This window comes from Peromyscus californicus, unplaced genomic scaffold, assembly GCF_007827085.1.
Source record: "Peromyscus californicus insignis strain IS unplaced genomic scaffold, ASM782708v3 Scaffold_9__1_contigs__length_137607984, whole genome shotgun sequence".
Taxonomy (NCBI): Eukaryota; Metazoa; Chordata; class Mammalia; order Rodentia; family Cricetidae; genus Peromyscus; species Peromyscus californicus.
The window spans coordinates 86,144,408-86,161,697 of NW_026294617.1; the positions used below are offsets into that span (position 1 = coordinate 86,144,408).

The 17,290-nt window shown below is 45.9% G+C and overlaps 1 protein-coding gene across 1 annotated transcript; it reads right to left on the bottom strand.

Moving 5' to 3' along the window:
- Positions 1-4,284: 4,284 nt before the first annotated feature.
- On the bottom strand, positions 4,285-13,658 carry LOC128105249 (glutathione S-transferase Mu 2-like). The gene is made up of 8 exons (XM_052730228.1): positions 13,335-13,658; positions 12,878-12,953; positions 12,402-12,466; positions 12,024-12,105; positions 11,828-11,928; positions 10,592-10,687; positions 10,399-10,509; positions 4,285-4,902 (listed from the first exon to the last, which is right to left on the bottom strand). Exons 1-8 carry the CDS (start codon positions 13,368-13,370, stop codon positions 4,813-4,815), a joined length of 657 nt encoding a protein of 218 aa, XP_052586188.1. The 5' UTR covers positions 13,371-13,658; the 3' UTR covers positions 4,285-4,812.
- Positions 13,659-17,290: the final 3,632 nt, after the last annotated feature.

Consider the following 17,290-nt stretch of genomic DNA (forward strand, 5'->3'; position numbering starts at 1 on the left):
CAAGACAGCAACACCTTCATGTTTATGATACAACATAAGAATTGCAAGGTCCCCACCAGAAGTTTCCTGGCAACTTCATTTGCAACCCAAAAAGGGGGAGAGAATAAGGGTGGAGCTAGATAGAAACTGATATAAATCAGAGAGGAAATTTATGTGCTAGAAATATAACCTTAGTGTGGTGAGGTGAGAACATTACGAGTCTATCATCAATGTGCTCAGACTACAGACTTACGGGTGACAGGGTAAAGAAATCTATAAGTCACTAAAAATAAAACCGCCACTGTTTGTCTCTGCTACCAGTTTCCTGACAGGGCGGGGGAGGAGTCCTGACAGCTAGTCACTGTGCATCACAGCTTAAAGGACCTGGTGAGAGGAAACACCGTTGATCTAAGAAGTTGCACTGGAGCAGTGGGAAAAGGGGGAAGATCTGAACTTGATTTGCAAAAGAAGCAAAGCTATGCACCTAGAGGGCCAGGCACTTGGCCTGGGAGCCAGGTTGTCTGCAAAAAGACATTTTACCTAGTTCAGGGGCTTCAGGCACCTAGCAGGTGGTCTGATACCTGCTTGTCTTTCAACGCTTTGTTTTGGAGCTGGCCCTATCTTTGGATGTAGCTAAAAGGGGGTATTTGCAAAGGGCAGATGCCTAACACATACTCGTTCTATGGGAATTATGAGCACAAGAAATTCATAGCAAGGTGTAGCTGAATATTAAAGCTGTATAACACCAAATATTCTGTGATAAATGGCTTCCCATTTGAAAGAACCTTGATCGGTCAAAGTATAACATATTATATACAGTTGGACTCCTATATCATTTCTGTGTGGCTCGCCACAAACACTCACTTGATACAGCTGGGGTTTGGAAGGACAGTGGCACCAACATGGGGAATGACCTGGATTGTAAGTACCTATATGAGTTCAAAAAAGAAACAGGTCTGGGTTCGTAAGAACCCAAGAAGAGTCCTGGCCCTGGTCCAACCTTGTTAACTCCAGTTCAGGGCACTGGATGACTCAGATATGTCTCAAAGAAAGAAGATGGACAGGCACTGAGGAAAACCCCAAAATTGACCACCACAGCCCTTACACACACACACACACACACACACACACACACACACACACACACACACACCACACCACACACACACACACACACAGAGTGAAGTGAGTGTTTTGGCTAGTATTTTCTCAATTTGATACAAACTAGAGTCATTTGAGAAAGGGACTCTGAATTCAGAAAAAGCCTTCATAAGATTTGCTTAATTATTTCTGTTGTTGTTGGGGTTTTGTTTGGTTGGTTGGTTAGTTTTGTTTCAGACAGGGTCTCTCTACATAGCAATGGCTGCCCTGGGACTCATTAAGTAGACCAGGCTGGCCTCAAACTCACAAAGGCCTTCCTGTCTCTGTTTCTGGAGCACCACAATTAAAGATTTGCACCAGCATGGCCAGTGCTTTTCTGTTGCTTCTCCGTTCTAAGAGCTATACTGGGGAGAATATGGCCTGCAAGGTCTAAGTACCGGCCCCACATGGGGAACGTTTGCCAACCTCTGTTCTAGGTGCTGGTCCACATTTTATCCTCCCTACTTAACATTATCAGGGCCACTCCTGACCTTATTACATCCTTTCCAGTTTATCTTCTTTGTCTTTTAGTTAAAATTTAACAAATGTTGACTGAAATAACGTGAGCTTACCAGTCTCACAAACAGACTGTGGGTATGAAGGCAACCCCCATCAGGGCTCTCATCCAGAGGTGCTACCTGGTACAGGGAGGTCACGGGCACTGCCTGACAAAGGCCAGAGTCTATGATCCAGCCTCTGGCACTGGACCCTGCTCAGCAGGTGCTTCTGCAATGTGCCCAAGTCCTTCATGGGTGACTTGATGCAAAATGCCCACAGCTTTTGACCATATGCCTTGTCAGTGGGGCCCAGCACACTAGGCCAGCTCATCACCAGCCATGCTCTTTCATAGGCAGCTGCAGCCTCTTAATCCTGCTCAGCTGAGAGAGGGCCTCTGGCTCAGACTCCAGCATCATCGCAGGGACATGTTGCTATAATGACTCTGGATAAGATGTTTCTTTCCAGAGCTCTAAACCCTGCCACTGCTTGTATGAACTGGCCAAACATCTCTGGAGATACCTGATTCAAATTCCAAACTTTCCATTCATCAACCATGTGCCAAGCCTGGCCATGCATATCAAAGATGAACAATCCAAAGATGGCATTGCGGTATACACCTATAATTTCCCTATTCAGGAGGCAGAAAAAGGAGAATTATGAGAACAAGAGACACTTCAGCCACATAGTGAGTGAGGACCCAGCCAGAGTGGGTGACCAGAGATCCTGGATCAAAACCACCAACAACCAGAGGCTGGAGACATGGGTCACAGGTTAAGAGCACACTGCTCTTAGAGTGGTTCTGTTCCCAGCACCCACATGCCATCTGTAATTCCAGCTCCAGGGGTCTGATGCCCTCTTCTGGCATCTGCAGGCACCGGGTACCCATGTGGTGCTCATACACACATGCTGGCAAAGCACGCATGCGCATGAAATAAAAATAGATACATCTTGAAGACACAGTGAAAGAAGGATGAGGGAGAGGGAGAAAGGGAGCCATCCGCAACTCACTTTGGCTCGAGTTGAGGGAAAGACTCCTACATCAACTGCGGACAGTGGGGAAGGCTGCTGGAGAGAAATGTTGAGAACGCAAACGAGGGTTGTGTGTTCAGCTTAGGAAAGCTGAGGAGGACGGGAGAAGATGGTCATCTAGGGCCTGCCTGCTCAGCCTTCGCTTCAGCACAGAATCTCTCTAAGCATGACACAAGCTTCCCATGGACAACTGAGGCACTGCACTCTGAAGAGTAATTGAGAGATGAAGGAGAGCTCTCCCATGGGAATACCAGCTTGAGGAACACGGGGACATGGACAGGGTGAAAGGATGAACGGCGCTGGCTGGTCGGCGGAAGAGCCACAAGCCATGGCTACCAGAGTTAGAATGGGCTTTATTAGAAAGAAGAGGGGATAGGACGGAGGAGCCAGGCCTGGCTGAGAGGAAACAGGAAGAGAGGCGCAGAGAGAGAGTGTGGGGGTCCGCGTCTGACTTTTTAAGGCGGAGACACAGTCGCCCGCTGATGACGTAAGGTGACAGACAAGACCCTGAGCTGCGCATGTACAGAATCCTAACACAGGGACATCAAGGACTTTAAATAACCCAGAGTCCCTACATTTCCTTCTCCAGCCCCTCCTGCAGGAAACAAAACAGAGACCCCCCAAAAGCCAACGCAGTTGGTCCCAAGATTCACAGCCAACAAAACAAGACACAGGACAAATGTCGTTCAGACTTTACTGGGGATCAGACAAGGCTGCTCACTCTGCGGACCAGGGCAAGCATAGAGGCAGATATGATCTCTCAGAGCTTACTGAGGATTCTGGGTCTGGTACATAGTGTGGTCTTTAGAGATCCAGCTCTAAGACTGCACCCAGGGTATGCAAAAAAAAAAAAAAAAAAAAAAAAAAAATCCAGGATGTCAGTGAGAACTAAACTTTTCTATCTGAGGTGTATTAGGAAAGAAACACATGCATTCTGATGGTGACTTTCTCTTTTACTTCATCTTGAAAAATATTTTTCTTCTGACAATCTCTTTGTCTCTACATAGCTACATCTCTCTCCAACAAAAAACTCTAGACAAAATATGAGTTGCATTTTGAGGGTCACAACGCATTCTTGAGTAAACAATAAGAGGCAAAGCCATTCTGATAACACATGAGAAATCACACAGTTTCTCTCAGACTTGGAATGTCACACTGACCAGCTGGAAGTGAGTTACCATGACAATGCTTAACTGTCAGCCAGCTCCTTGGTGACCAGGTGGGAGCCACCTAACACTGAATGCTTCAGCACCTCCTGGAGAGACAGTAACCTTAAAAGCATCCCAGGATCTAAACAGTTGGCTGAACCTTGAGTCTTGTATCATAAAACTCAGATTTAGGAGTTTGTGCAAAAAAAATCAAAGGCTAAAGAGAATTTATGCAGAGTGTTACGTCTACTAAAGTCGCTTTGTGCCTGACCTTGGTTCAACAAACAGACACTTGGAAATTTGACCTTGTGCATTCATTTCCAGGGGCAACTCGTTTACTTTGAATTTGCTCTGAGGTCTTAAATCAGCTAATTGTGTAAAAAGGTATCTTTGTACCCGAGAATACTGTTACTTTCCTATGTCAGCCTGAGCTATGAAAAGTATCCTAGCACTGTTTCTATTCACCAAAATGATACAGCTTAAGAAGAAATCATCTTCTTGACCATTGACAGACACATATGTGCCCAGTAGATGGAATATATTCACGAGATAAACACACAGGCAGTGGGGGAAATACTGTTTTTAGGGGAGAAATGTAGTGGCACATGAGAAAGTACAGCCAGAAGCACTAGAGTCATTCATAGGCACTGGCCCTGGAAGCCTTGATTGACGAGTTTCCTCCATCAGAGAGTTATTCATCTCGTGGGTTGACCTTATGAATATCAGTTATCATCTGCTGTCATATGCCATGGACCATGGCAGGTCCATTCCTCCAAGCAGCTGTGAGGGATGGCTGGATGCAGGGCAGGAAAAAGGAATAGGAGCAGGAGACTGAGGAAGACATGGGGAGTCCAGGGATTCAGAGGCTTGACTGAAGGAAGGGCTTGTAAGAAGAAATGGAGGAATAGGGGATAGAAAGAAGAAGAAAACAACATTTGGTGGGGACACAGAGCCATGCCCAAGGGCCTGAGCCAGCAGGGTGGTCATGAAAATTCTTGTGGGTCTGGGCTTTGTAGTCCTATTTTGGGTTCCAAAAGGACAGCTTTACATAAAATGGTTTGTATATAAAGCGGCTGCTTTTCATGTAGTCAGATATCTTCTTCAGGCCCTGCAGGGGACGGAGAAATCAGAAATTCAGGATCTGTGACACCACTGGATATACACATTTCACTCTAAGAACCCCAACACAGCATGAGCTGCTCAGGTGCCCAACACTGGTAAGGGAAGGGCTTTGATTTCCAGTAAAGAAGGAGAAACGGATCACTGCTCTCAGCTGTGTGTCCATCTGCAGTTGCTGTACAGGTACAGGGAGAGCACTCCACAAGATCCTGCAGAACAGTGATCTGCTCTGCATTCAACAGGAGGGAGTCCACACAGAGGCGAGGTGCTTCCCTCCTGCTCACGTGGCTAGAACGACAACAGTCTATCTCCCTGTCTACAAGGAGGATCTCTGCATCTTCCACTCTGGCTCCCTTGCCTCACTCCCCAAGCAAGAAACCCCTTGTCACTCTCTGTTTACACAAACACTCTTGCTTTTTCACTTGCAGGCTCCTTCTTGCCTGTTATTCCACACTGAGGAGGGACCAAGAAGGACAAAGGCCCCAGCACCATGCCAGTGTACTTTGGAAGAGAGCAAAGACCTCACCCAGTACTGCAGCAAATCCTGAGTTCATGAGGATGGGGATAAGTGAACCAGCAAGGAGATAATGGAGTGGCCTTTGCCATTCTCTTGAAGTAGAAAAACCTAAACTTTGAAACCTGGTAGATAATGCATACTCAGTATGCCCATCCTGTTTTTCCCAGCCCTACTAGTGAAGACCCTACAGAAAGACTCTGTGCTGTGTGCCGTCTTTCCAGTAGAATGCCTAGATAAGCTGTGAAGAATTCAAAGTTCCAGGGCTGCCTGGACCCAAGTGGGCAGGCTTAGCTGGCCTTGAACTGCAGCCTCCCACACTCCCACTGTGCTGTACAGCCAGTTCTTACACAATCTCCAGAGCTGAGCAGCCTGGACCAGAATCCAAGCTGATGGAAACTAACAAAACACATCACTCTTTAGGCAGTTTTGAGGACAGAAAAGAAGATTCCGTGCTAAGAATCCCATTGGACTACAGCCTTGACCCCCAAATCTCTAGTGAAGTAGGTTCTGTGACTGTCACATGTACCTCATAGTCAGGCATGCCTGCCATGCTGCATCCCTGCATGGAGATGCACCTTTCCAAGTCCTACTGAGCTGAAACTGTGCCACACACATATAGAGACACCAGAGAAAGTGAATGAAAATGACCAAAAAAATGACTGATGCATTTCAAGATTTCACAGTCAAACACCAAGCTGTTGCTGAGAAGGAAGATGAAAGGGAAGAAACAGGATACCTAAACACTGAACAACTCAGGAGAACATCCTCCAACAGCAGCGACCTGTCCACTCAGCCTGGCACCAGCTGTAGCCCTGGGTCCCAGTGCTTCCCCAGTCAGGAATCTGACTGAGCAGAGAATTGGACAGGATGGATATGCATACTGCACCTTGGCACTGCACATCAGTCCTGCCATATTTCCCCCTCTCAACAGCACTTGCCATACACTCTGACATGTCCTGAATTTCCATAGACCTCAGGGCTGGAAAATCCAGGCTCCCTGGCAACCTACGGCTTTTTTCCTTTGGCATCAGGGAGCTCTACTGCCCTCTCTTCTTGAAGCTACAAGCACACAGGGAAACAAACACAACCTCCTCCAGTGGTACTGGATCCCTGAGAAACTGACAATCTCTATAGTCAGCCTCCTTAGCAGTCCAATGGAACAGACATTGCTACAGAGCATGTAGGCTGTGATGAGAAATTTCATGCAGAAGATCTAAGAACTGAACACAGGTCACTGCTCAACAAATTTTAATTATTCTCCATTTCCATTTTAAGGAGTAGAAAGTTATGGTGGTTTGAAAGAAAGTGTCCCTCAAAGGGAGTGAGTGGCACTATTAGGAGGTGTGGTCTTGTTGGAGATCTGAAGAGTGCTTTGACATCAGACATGGAGATGCAGAGTTTGGATTTGCCCAGCTGGTTTTTAGTCTTGCTTTGGTCTGGTATTTTCCCACTGTGTTTTGGAATGGTAATGTATATCCTGTGCCATTATACTTTGGAAGTATATGATTTGCTTTCTGATTTTGATTTTATAGTAGATTTAGGGATTATATGAATCTCAGAAGAGACTTTGAACTTCAGACTTTTAAATAAGTTTGAGACTATGATAGACTATGGAGACTTTTGAAGTTGGACTGAATGCATTTTTGCATTATGATATAGTGACTAGCCTTTGTAGCCAGGGAGTAGAATGTGGTGGTTTAAGAGAAAATGGCCCAAAAGGGAGTGTGTTGTAGGATGTTTTGTATGCTGTGAATATGTGTTGCTCTGATTGGTTGATAAATAAAACACTGATTGGCCAGTAGCCAGGCAGGAAGTATAGGTGGGACAAGCAGACAAAGAGAATTCTGGGAAGAGGAAGGCTGAGTCAGGAGATGCCAGACCACTGTCCAGGGAGCAGCATGTAACGGCACACATGTAAAGCCACGGAAATTGTGGTGACATATAGATTAACAGAAATGGGCTGAGTTTAAGTGTAAGAGCTAGTCAGTGGTAGGCCTGAGCTAATGGCCGAGCAGTTTAATGAATATAAGCCTCTGTGTGTTTACTTGGGTCTGAGCGGCTGCTGACAGGGCAGGACACCAGGAAAACTTCAACTACAAATGACACCCATGTGTGGGGCAAGAGTTTCCACCTAAAACCCAAGAAAGCTTAAAAAAATATTAAAAAAAAAAAAGATTCTAAAATGGAACTAAAACCAGCTTCCTAGTTGTCTCTCAGGCCAGCCACAGCACAGCCTATAGGCCTAGAGTCTCTCAGAGGTGGGCAGAGCCAGCAGCCAAAGCTGTCATTTTAGTCCTAACCACTCTGCAGTTTAAAGCAGTAGATCCACAATAAGTCAGATTCAGATTAAGTAAACCTCTAAATGGTTTACAGTATGTGTAAAAATGTATGTAGACTTGAAAGAGAGAGAAAAAAGAACATAGACAGTTATATAAAGAAATAGAAAGTTTTAAAAAATAAAGTCTTTAAAGAGACAGTAAAAGTAATTAAAAAATTAAGCCATGAGGGGTTGGGGATTTAGCTCAGTGGTAGAGTGCTTGCCTAGCAAGCACAAGGCCCTGGGTTTGGTCTTCAGCTAAAAAAAAAAAAAAAAAAAAAAAAAAGCCATGAAAAGATGAAAATCACACAGAGAGTCTGGATTATATTGTCTTTGGGATTTTTTACTGCAGAAAGACATTTGATTATAAAAGCTGCTGAGTTAAATCAATATGTATGCTTTAAAGGTATCTTGATTTAAAAATTTATGTCTAAGGAAACATTGCTTTGGAAAAGAGATTCTGCTTTTGTTTTCACAGAAGATGAGAACCTGTGGATTGCTTTCAGGCAAATATGATTTGACCAGTCAAGATACCCTAAAAGGTCTCCAATGACACCAATGGCCCAGATCATCCAACATCCAAAATCAACTTCAAGGCAACTGACTCAGAGAATACAGCCTCATAGACTACTCCAGTAAGGACTTGACCATAATCCTAAAATTTTCTTTATGTCCCCATAAGAATACAACGCCCTCTATCAACAGGAAGTAGACTAGAAAACTACATCCACATTCCCCAAAAAATGGATTATGGATGTTTGTCTTTGTTTAGATTGTTAGCTGCAAATTGTTATTGGTCATAGTCAATCTCTTTCTAAAACAAGAAAGGGAGATATGATATAGAAATGTAGGATATAGATATGATAGGATGAAAGGGTAGATTATTGAACCTACTTTTAAAGTGAAACAACTTGTTTAAAAATGTTTTATAATGCTATGGATTTTAGTTTATTGATATAAATTTAAAGTTAATTTTGTTATACTGTATATATATTTCTACTCTTGTTTATTTTGTTCATGCAATTCATTTGAAATTGTAGTGTATAGTTGAGAAATACAGATTAATAATTAGTCATCTATGATAATCAAACTTATAGTCATGTTAGTTAAGTTTTCTAGGTATACATAGATATATTTCAAATAGGTAGGTAATCTTCAAACACTTCAAAGACCTACAGCATATGGCATTTAAAATGTTTTAAAAATGTAGACTTTCTGGACAGTGAAACACATCTGCTCCTGGCAGCACCAATTTATTTCAAAAAGAAAAATGGGCGTTGAAGACACTCCATATGGAATTTATCTTCTTCTTGGCAAAAAGTCATTTGGGTAAGAAACTGTTCTTGCCTGGACTGCTTGACAAAATGTTGTATTGACTGGACATGCAAGACCCATAGGAAGGTGACCATCGAACTTTGCAAGGCAGGATGGTCCTTCAGGTTCCTGCTTCTCAGAGGAGACTGTCAGATATTCTACAGGACCCAGAGAAAAGTGACTGAGAGACTAGGCCTATAGGCTGAAGATGGATGCCCCAACACTGCAGAGGAACTTTGGATGACTGTCCAGGCAGGCAGCTGTCTCTGTCATTTCCAGAGTTTTGGAAGTTGCTTACAATGCTCTTCCTGTTTACTTAGGTAACATTATATCCTTCTGAGGTCTTTGATATAGTTGAAGACTAGATAGTTATAATTTTTCTTGGTTATGATAAAAGATAAATTAGATATGAAACTTTAGACTCACAAATATAGGCTAGATAGAATATTTTCTCTGATTTTGCCAAATACAAATAGACTAGATATATAACTGTAATTCTTGCTTGAGACCTGTTCTATTATATGTAATTTTACTATGTTAAAGTTAAAACCTTCCTATTTGATTAGACAGAAAACGGGAGGTGCTGTGGGATATTTTTTATGCTGTGAATATGTGTTGCTCTGACTGGTTGATAAATAAAACATTGATTGGTCAGTAGCCAGGCAGGAAGTATAGGCAGAACCAGCAGACAAAGAGAATTCTGGGAAGAGGAAGGCTGAGTCAGGGGACGCCAGCCCACCGTCCAGGGAGCAGCATGTAATGGCACACAGGTAAAGCCACAGAAAATGTAACAATGTATAGATTAACAGAAATGGGCTGAGTTTAAGTGTAAGAGCTAGTCAGTGGTAGTTTTAATTAATATAAGCCTCTGTGTGTTTACTTGGGTCTGAGTGGCTGCTGACCGGGCAGGACACCAGGAAAACTTCAGCTACAGGAATGGCACTATTATGAGGTGTGGCCTTGTTTGAGTAGGTGTGGTAGCATTGTGTGTAACTATGGGGGTAGGCTTTGAGGTCTCCTTTGCTCACGTTACTGCCCAGTGTTTTATGCCACTTCCTGTTGCCTTCAGATCAACATGTAGAATTCTCAACTGCTTTTCCAGTTCTATGTCAGCCTGAATGCACCCATAATTCCAGCTGCCATGGTCCCTACCATGATGATACTGGACTAAACCTCTAAAACTATATAAGCTGCCACCTCATTTAAATGTTTTCTTTATAAGACTTGACATGGTCATGGTGTCTCTTCACAGCTATAGAAATGCTAACTAAGACAAAAGTCATCCTGGAAAGGGAGAAGGGAAAAAGGATATCAAATGAGGAGAAACAGTGCATCACCTCAAAGCGGACCATGAAGTCATTCAGGTTTGGGAAGGCATCCAGGCAGTGGGGCTGAAATATACGGTGCTGGTCAAGGATGTCATAAACGAGGAAATCCACATAGGTGATCTGCAGGAAGCCAAGGGTCAGTGTGCTGCAATTTGAGGCCTGGGAAGAACGGCAGTTCCTCCTCCCCACCCCCTCTCTTTACCTTGTTCCCTGCACACCATGGCCGCTTGCCCAGGAACTCAGAATAGAGCTTCATCTTCTCAGGGATGGTCGTCAAGAACTCTGGCTTTAGCTTCTCCTGAGGCAGAAAACAGCTGTCACCACCCTAAGACTCAGGCTCCCCAGCAGACAGGTTGACCTCCCAGAGCTGTGCAAGGGAACAGCCACCTTCCCAACAATGGGCCAGGTCTGTGTTTAGGTTTCCATTTAACACATCACTATTTTATTGGTGGCAGAATTAATGTGTGAGGTGATGGAGACTCAGATTGAAATTTCACACTGTCCCTGGAATCTGCCATGACTGAAGTCCAAACCAGTACTGGGAGTTACCCCCAAGGAACTCCTGAGTATCTTGCATGTTCTAGCCTCAGAGACCCAGTGGAATCACAGATACAAAGGACATAAAGACCCCAGAAGAAGACAGTTATACTGGGTTGGGAAGAGCACGAGAACGTATGTGAAGAACATGCCTATAAAAACGATGTCCTGATTTCTGTTGATACCTAAGATGGAATTATGGGGAATGCATTGGATAGATGTGTGAGACCAGTGTGCGATATGACCTATGTTCATCATTTGGGGAGTACACTGTTGCCTGTTGGTAGAAGGGAGTTCAATGTTGCTATCAAGTGTCTTTCTCAATCACCGTTCACCTTAATTTTTGGAGACAGGGTCTCTCATTGAATCTAGAGCTCACAGACTGGCTGGACTCATTGGCCAGCCAGCCCCCAGAAATCTTCCCGTTTCTCCCCCAGAGCACTATGATTATAAGAGCATGCTGCCACACTCAGATTTTTATGTGGTGCTAAGGATCCATTCTAAAGCCCTCATGCCACACAGCAAACGCTTTTAACCACCAGGCCATTCCCACATCCTCTAATTTCATCCTGGAGGCTTTTGGTATGACCACTGGGAAAGACGACACATGGAAGAAGAGGTCAAAGGACAGACGTGGCCGAGATTTACAACTATGCTGAAGGACTTAGATCAACTGTGCACCAGACAATCTCAACCGTCTCTTCCATGGTTACATTAGTAATGGTAGTTTCACAGTGTTCATGTGCTGTCTCACTGGGGTTATGAGGGTCCTTCAGGGTAGAGAAGGAGAACTCAGAGTATCAGTAACACAGTTCATTCACTGAAGGAGGATGCTGCAGATCTGAACACATGACTTTAAGTCCTGCCGCAAACCCTATCTGCTCCATCCCTGGCAACTCACAAAGTCTGGGTTGTAACAGAGCCTGATGAGCTGCATGCGGTTGTCCATAACCTGGTTCTCCACAATGTCGGCACGAATCCTCTCCTCTTCTGTCTCTCCACCTGCAGCACACACAGCACACTCACCCTCAGCATCCCATTCTAGCCAAGACAAGGAGATTGTCCCCCATGCCCCACCCCGCTGCCAGCCCACTCACACAAGTTATGCTTGCGGGCAATGTAACGCAGGATGGCGTTGCTCTGGGTGATCTTGTGTGACCCATCAATTAAGTAGGGCAGCTGGATGGACAAGCAAGGATGGTCAGATGAGATATGGGGTCCCTGCATCTCTTTTCTGGGTGAGAACAGGAAGGTGGTTTGGCACTCCATGTGCCTGGCATGGTGAGCCCTCTATGGAGCTCACCCTGCATACTGAAAGGGGGAGCCGGGACACAGCCCATCACAGAAACACTGTGCAGCCACCAGGAGTGGGAGCAGGTGAGCAGAAGCACTGATCCCAACCCCCTCAGCCAGGCAAGGGGACGAGGTGAGGACACCATGCCTTCCCCACCCCCACCCCACTTCCCTGCACCTACATTGGGAAAGTCCAGGCCCAGCTTGAATTTGTCACTCAGCCACTGGCTTTGCTCATAATCGGGAGCTGTAGACAAGACGATGTGAAGAGATCAGTCCAGTGTCCTACCCTACTCCTAGTATTAGACCAGGAGCACACACACCCTGAGGCGGTGTGTGTGTGTGTGTGTGTAACTCAGAGTCACTTTCCAAGATGGAGGAGAGGGATATAAGCAACTACTGGTAATAAGAGGAGCTTGGACCCCAATAGTGCACCCAGCCTAGTTAGTTACTAATAACACATGGACCAGGAACTCCATTCTCGGTGTTCTACAATGAAAAAACAAACCGCACCCTCAAAGAGGTTCCTGGAACTAAAGCAGGCTCTAACTCCAACTGTAGGCTGACTGCAGGCCTGAGGAATAAGGGGCTAAGCATGGGTTGATGGGCATCACTGGGCAAGTGGGAAGCAGGTGACTGACAGGGAAGGTGCCATTACCATCCCCCATGGTGTATTTCTTCTCCTCATAGCTTGAGTCTGTGTACTCCAGGAGCATGCGGATGGATTGTGTCAGCTGAGAATGATCAGAGACAGAGCTGAGAAATTGTGGTGACCGTCTTGTATGACTTCATCTTCTCCATTTGAGACCCCCCCACACCGCACAAATACAGCCACCATGCAGTGTGCATATCCAGGGGCGAATTCGCACCTCCCTCTCCACTACTCCCTACCTCCCCCCCGCCCCGCCCCCCCCCGCCCCCGCCCCCCCGCCCCCCCCCGCCCCCGCCCCCCCCCCCCCCCCCCCCCCCCCCCCCCCGCCAGCGTCCCCAGTGTGTAAGCTTTGAGAGCTGAGAGCTACAGGCAGAAGATTCTAGGGAGGCCTGAGGAGTATCCTTCTGCTAGAAAGGGCCTTGCTGTTATGAACTTTCTGTTTCACATCCCAGTCCCCTCTTACACCGCGGACATTCCAGTATCCCAGTATCATAGGCATAGTGCTGGTGCTGTGGCTGGTGCTGGTCTTCTCAGACTGGCTTCAGCAGGGTTGAGCTGGGTCTCTGGACAAGCTGCGACTTTATGCCTACTCCCAGAGAGGCCTAGGAGGGACCAAGCGGCCCGTCCCTCCCCACTCTGCACCAATCCCAGTCAGGCACGCCCCTCCCTCCCTTGTGTAACCAGAGCTACAGATCCTGACCCAGAAGGCACAGGGCCACACCCTCTCCGAGAGAGGAGGGATTAGATCCTTTGCCGCCTCTGCCCCAAGATTCTGTTCTGTGCACCCTGAAGGCAAAATCTTTTCTCCTGCTCCAAACCCTCTTAGCAACTGCCGCCATCGCCACCTGCTGGATGCTCCGGAAACTGACACTGGAAACTGGAGACTGGCCAGAGAGCTAAAGAACCAAGACATTCTGCCTTCTTCCTTCTCTTTGCAGAGCTCGGTTTTCAAACTCAGACTGTGGGAATCTGTCATTCGGGGAGGCTCAGCTCTCAGCTTAAGGACAAAAAGACGCGCCCCCAACCTGAAGCCTTAATCTAGCACCTATCCTTGAAGAAAGGACTCTGCTGATCTGACAGCTACCAGACTATTGTGCACAAGGACTCCAGTTACAGGAACAGTCGGTGACATGGAAACAACCCAGGGCAGGGACAGACAGAAGAGTAAATGGTCTCTGTATTTTATTTATATTTGAGAACCCAGTCCTTCAGGTTATCAATCGTAAAAAAATCAATCAGTGTTTTGGCCATGTTTATGAATCTAAATTCAAGACCCAAACACAGAGAGGCATGAATCTGAGGGAAGCCACAGGCATGGACAGCAGTCAGCTGACAGAACCAGCAAGGGAGTAAAGAGCTCACCGATGGGGTGTGCAATAGAGTGGGAGAGCATGTGTTCCAAGAGGCTTGCTTTCAAGGGACAGCAGGATGCTGTCCACACAGGAGCCTGGAACACTCTGCACAGGACACAAGGAGCCCAAAGCTAGACCCTCAGCTGTCCAGATGCCTGGATTCTGGTCCTGGCCCAGGCTCCTGACACACATGTGTCTAGATGTGACAGGGTGGGTCAAATGGCCTTTCAAGTTACCCTGGGGTATGTATGGGTCCTGGGGGAACCTTCATAAGGACAATGTCCTACCAACAACAGGGTCCCACATGTCTACTTTCTTCCTTGAAGGCAAGACACTCTTCCAAAATCAAGAGGCTTGTGCCTAATTGACCAGAGGATGACATCACCTTGTTTACAGAAATTTATCAGAAATCATGAAAACAAATGACGGAAGTGGAGACTAAAATGGGTTTGGAAGCCAAAGGGCAAGGCTGCTGCTCTGCAGAAAGTACCATTTGGGATTAAGTCATCCTTTCCTAGGTCTACAGGATATGAAGGCAGCATGTCACTGAGGGTTTGCCCTCAGGAGGGTGAGGTGTGCAGAGAGGGTGCAGGGGACAGGCCGAGGCTGTCTTCATTCTGTGAAATTAGAGAAGCCACATGCTTTGCAGGTCTCGGTGAGGACGCAAGCTCAGAGACCATGTCACCGGAGCTGACAGTGTCTGTGACAAATGCTGCTTTAACATTTGGACATGTCCACTCTCCACTTGAGGATCCTGGAATGTCCCAGCTCAGAAAATAACCTGAGGCCTTAAGGACGATGACCAGTGCTAAGATTGCCCAGAAAAAGACAATACTATTCATATACACACATAACTACCTGGTTCCATGAGCTCCTGGGTCTTAGATCTTTAATCATTTGCTATTCTAAGAGTTATTACACACATTGAACTTAGAAAATTTAACTTCTGGGCTTATTTGAAAAAAAATGAGTGTTAAGTGCTAAGATTGACCAGAATAATAACTTTAAAAGGCATTAAAAGAATTGAAACAATTAAAAACATTGAAACAATTTTACATGAAACAAAAATGGTACCACTGCGTTCATCCAGTCTGTTTCCTCCTTTATTAAACATTATTTCTCCATCATTAAAATTAAGTCTCTAGCGTAGAGGCCCCATGGATAAGAAGGCCCTTCATGTGAGCTGTAAATTGACTACTAAAGATCACAAGTCTGCTTGGAATTGCAGGGGGAGGTATTTAGCAAGTACGAGGCACATCAGCATATTTGCACACACTATGGTGGCTGGAGAAGGGGAGTGGATGATAGAGAAGGAATCCTTGCTGACCAGAACAAGAACTCAGGGGACCTGGGAAGGAGCCAGAGCCCTGCAGCCCTTCAGAGGAGAGAACATCTCTGCAGAAGAGGGTAAGGGCTGGGACAGCAAGCCCTCAATGCAGGGTCCTGGAGTCTAAGAGCATCATCCTTTGAAGGAGAGAGGTCTCTAAAGGCAACAGGGAGCAGTGGGGACCAGGGACATGGGAAGATGTCTGAGGCCAGTACTGTGCTGGAGAACTGAATCCCAGAGTTGATCACTGATCTCTGGCTGTCACTGTGCTCAGTCACAAGTTCACAGCCCAGCCAGTCCAGGTGGCTTAAAAGGACACTGTGCATGAAAAAATCTAAATATATTAGAGGGAATTTGTCCTATAACCTGTAGAGTGACATCTGAAATGGAATCCATAATTTCTCCCAGCCTAATGGGTGACATTCTAATGTCGTCAATGCAAATTCACAGAATTCTACATATAATGGCTTCAGTGGTTTTTTTCATTTTTTTGTTTATTTTTTTCTTTTTTGTTTTCTAAGAGAAGGTTTCTCTATATAACAGTCCTGCTTGTCAAGGAACTCACTCTGTAGTCCAGGCTTGACTTGAACTCACAGAGATCTGCCTGCCTCTGCCTCTGAGTGCTGGGATTAAAGGTGTGCATCACAACCATTCATTGGCTTCAGAATTTTGAAAAACTGCAGGAGAAATGAGTACCAACAAATAATTAAGTGTTCTCTGCCTCAAGGAAACTTTCTGAAAGTCTCTGCAGTGCTGACTGTCCAGAACACTCAGGAAATAGAGAAGACACATAGTATTTTCCCATTCTGTAGGAAATGATGAAGTGAATGTCACCATGCCCCAGACGTGGACAAAGAACACCCTCATCCCTGTGATAGTAAGAATGGGTAAAGGGCTGGCACAGAAAAGCAGAACAAGGAGCCCGTGCCGCCGTCACCACGGAGCAGAGACAGGAAGTGAATCTTCAGGTTGTGCTTTCATCAGAGAACAGTGATCTGAGTCGATGGTGGTTGATACCCTAGGAAAACAAACAGTCTTCACATTGTGTCTCCACCCAGTGGGTGTTTACAGAGTTAGAGGAGCTTCAGGGAAGCCACTGTGTGGCCTGCAGGAGGCCCTGTGTATAAACCCAGATCCATCAAAAAGATGTGAAGGAAGGAGGGAAGAGGGGGGCACAGAGAGAGGACGGGAGGGAAGAAGGATGCTGCTGCTCCTTCTGTGTGTGAGCATCACACAGAGCCCAAGTCCTCCCCTCCTACCCCACAGCTAGAAAGACAACAGTCTATACCAGTCTGTCCAGGCAGCGGCTCTGCATCTTCCATTCTGGCTCTCTTAGCTCACTCTTCGAGCAAGAAATTTCTTGTCACTCTTCCTTTTTCCCCAGCAGGCCCCTGCTTGCCTGCATATCCACCTGGGGGAGGTGCCAAGCAGAGCAAAAGGACCAGTAACATGCCAGCAAAGTTTGGAAGAGAGCAAAGATCTCACCTAGTACCTTAGTAAAAACTAAATGAGAATAAGGATAGGTGAACCAGCAAGGAGATAATGAAGTAGCTTTGGTCATTCTCCTGAAGCAGAAACACTAAACTCTGAAGCCTGGTACATGAATGCACACTCAATGTGTCCATCTTACTTTTCCCAGCCCTACTAGTGAAGACCCTACAGAAAGATACTGTGCTGTGTGCCGTCTTTCCAGCTGAGTGTCCAGATAAGCTGTGAAGAAGTCATAGTTCCTGGGCTGCC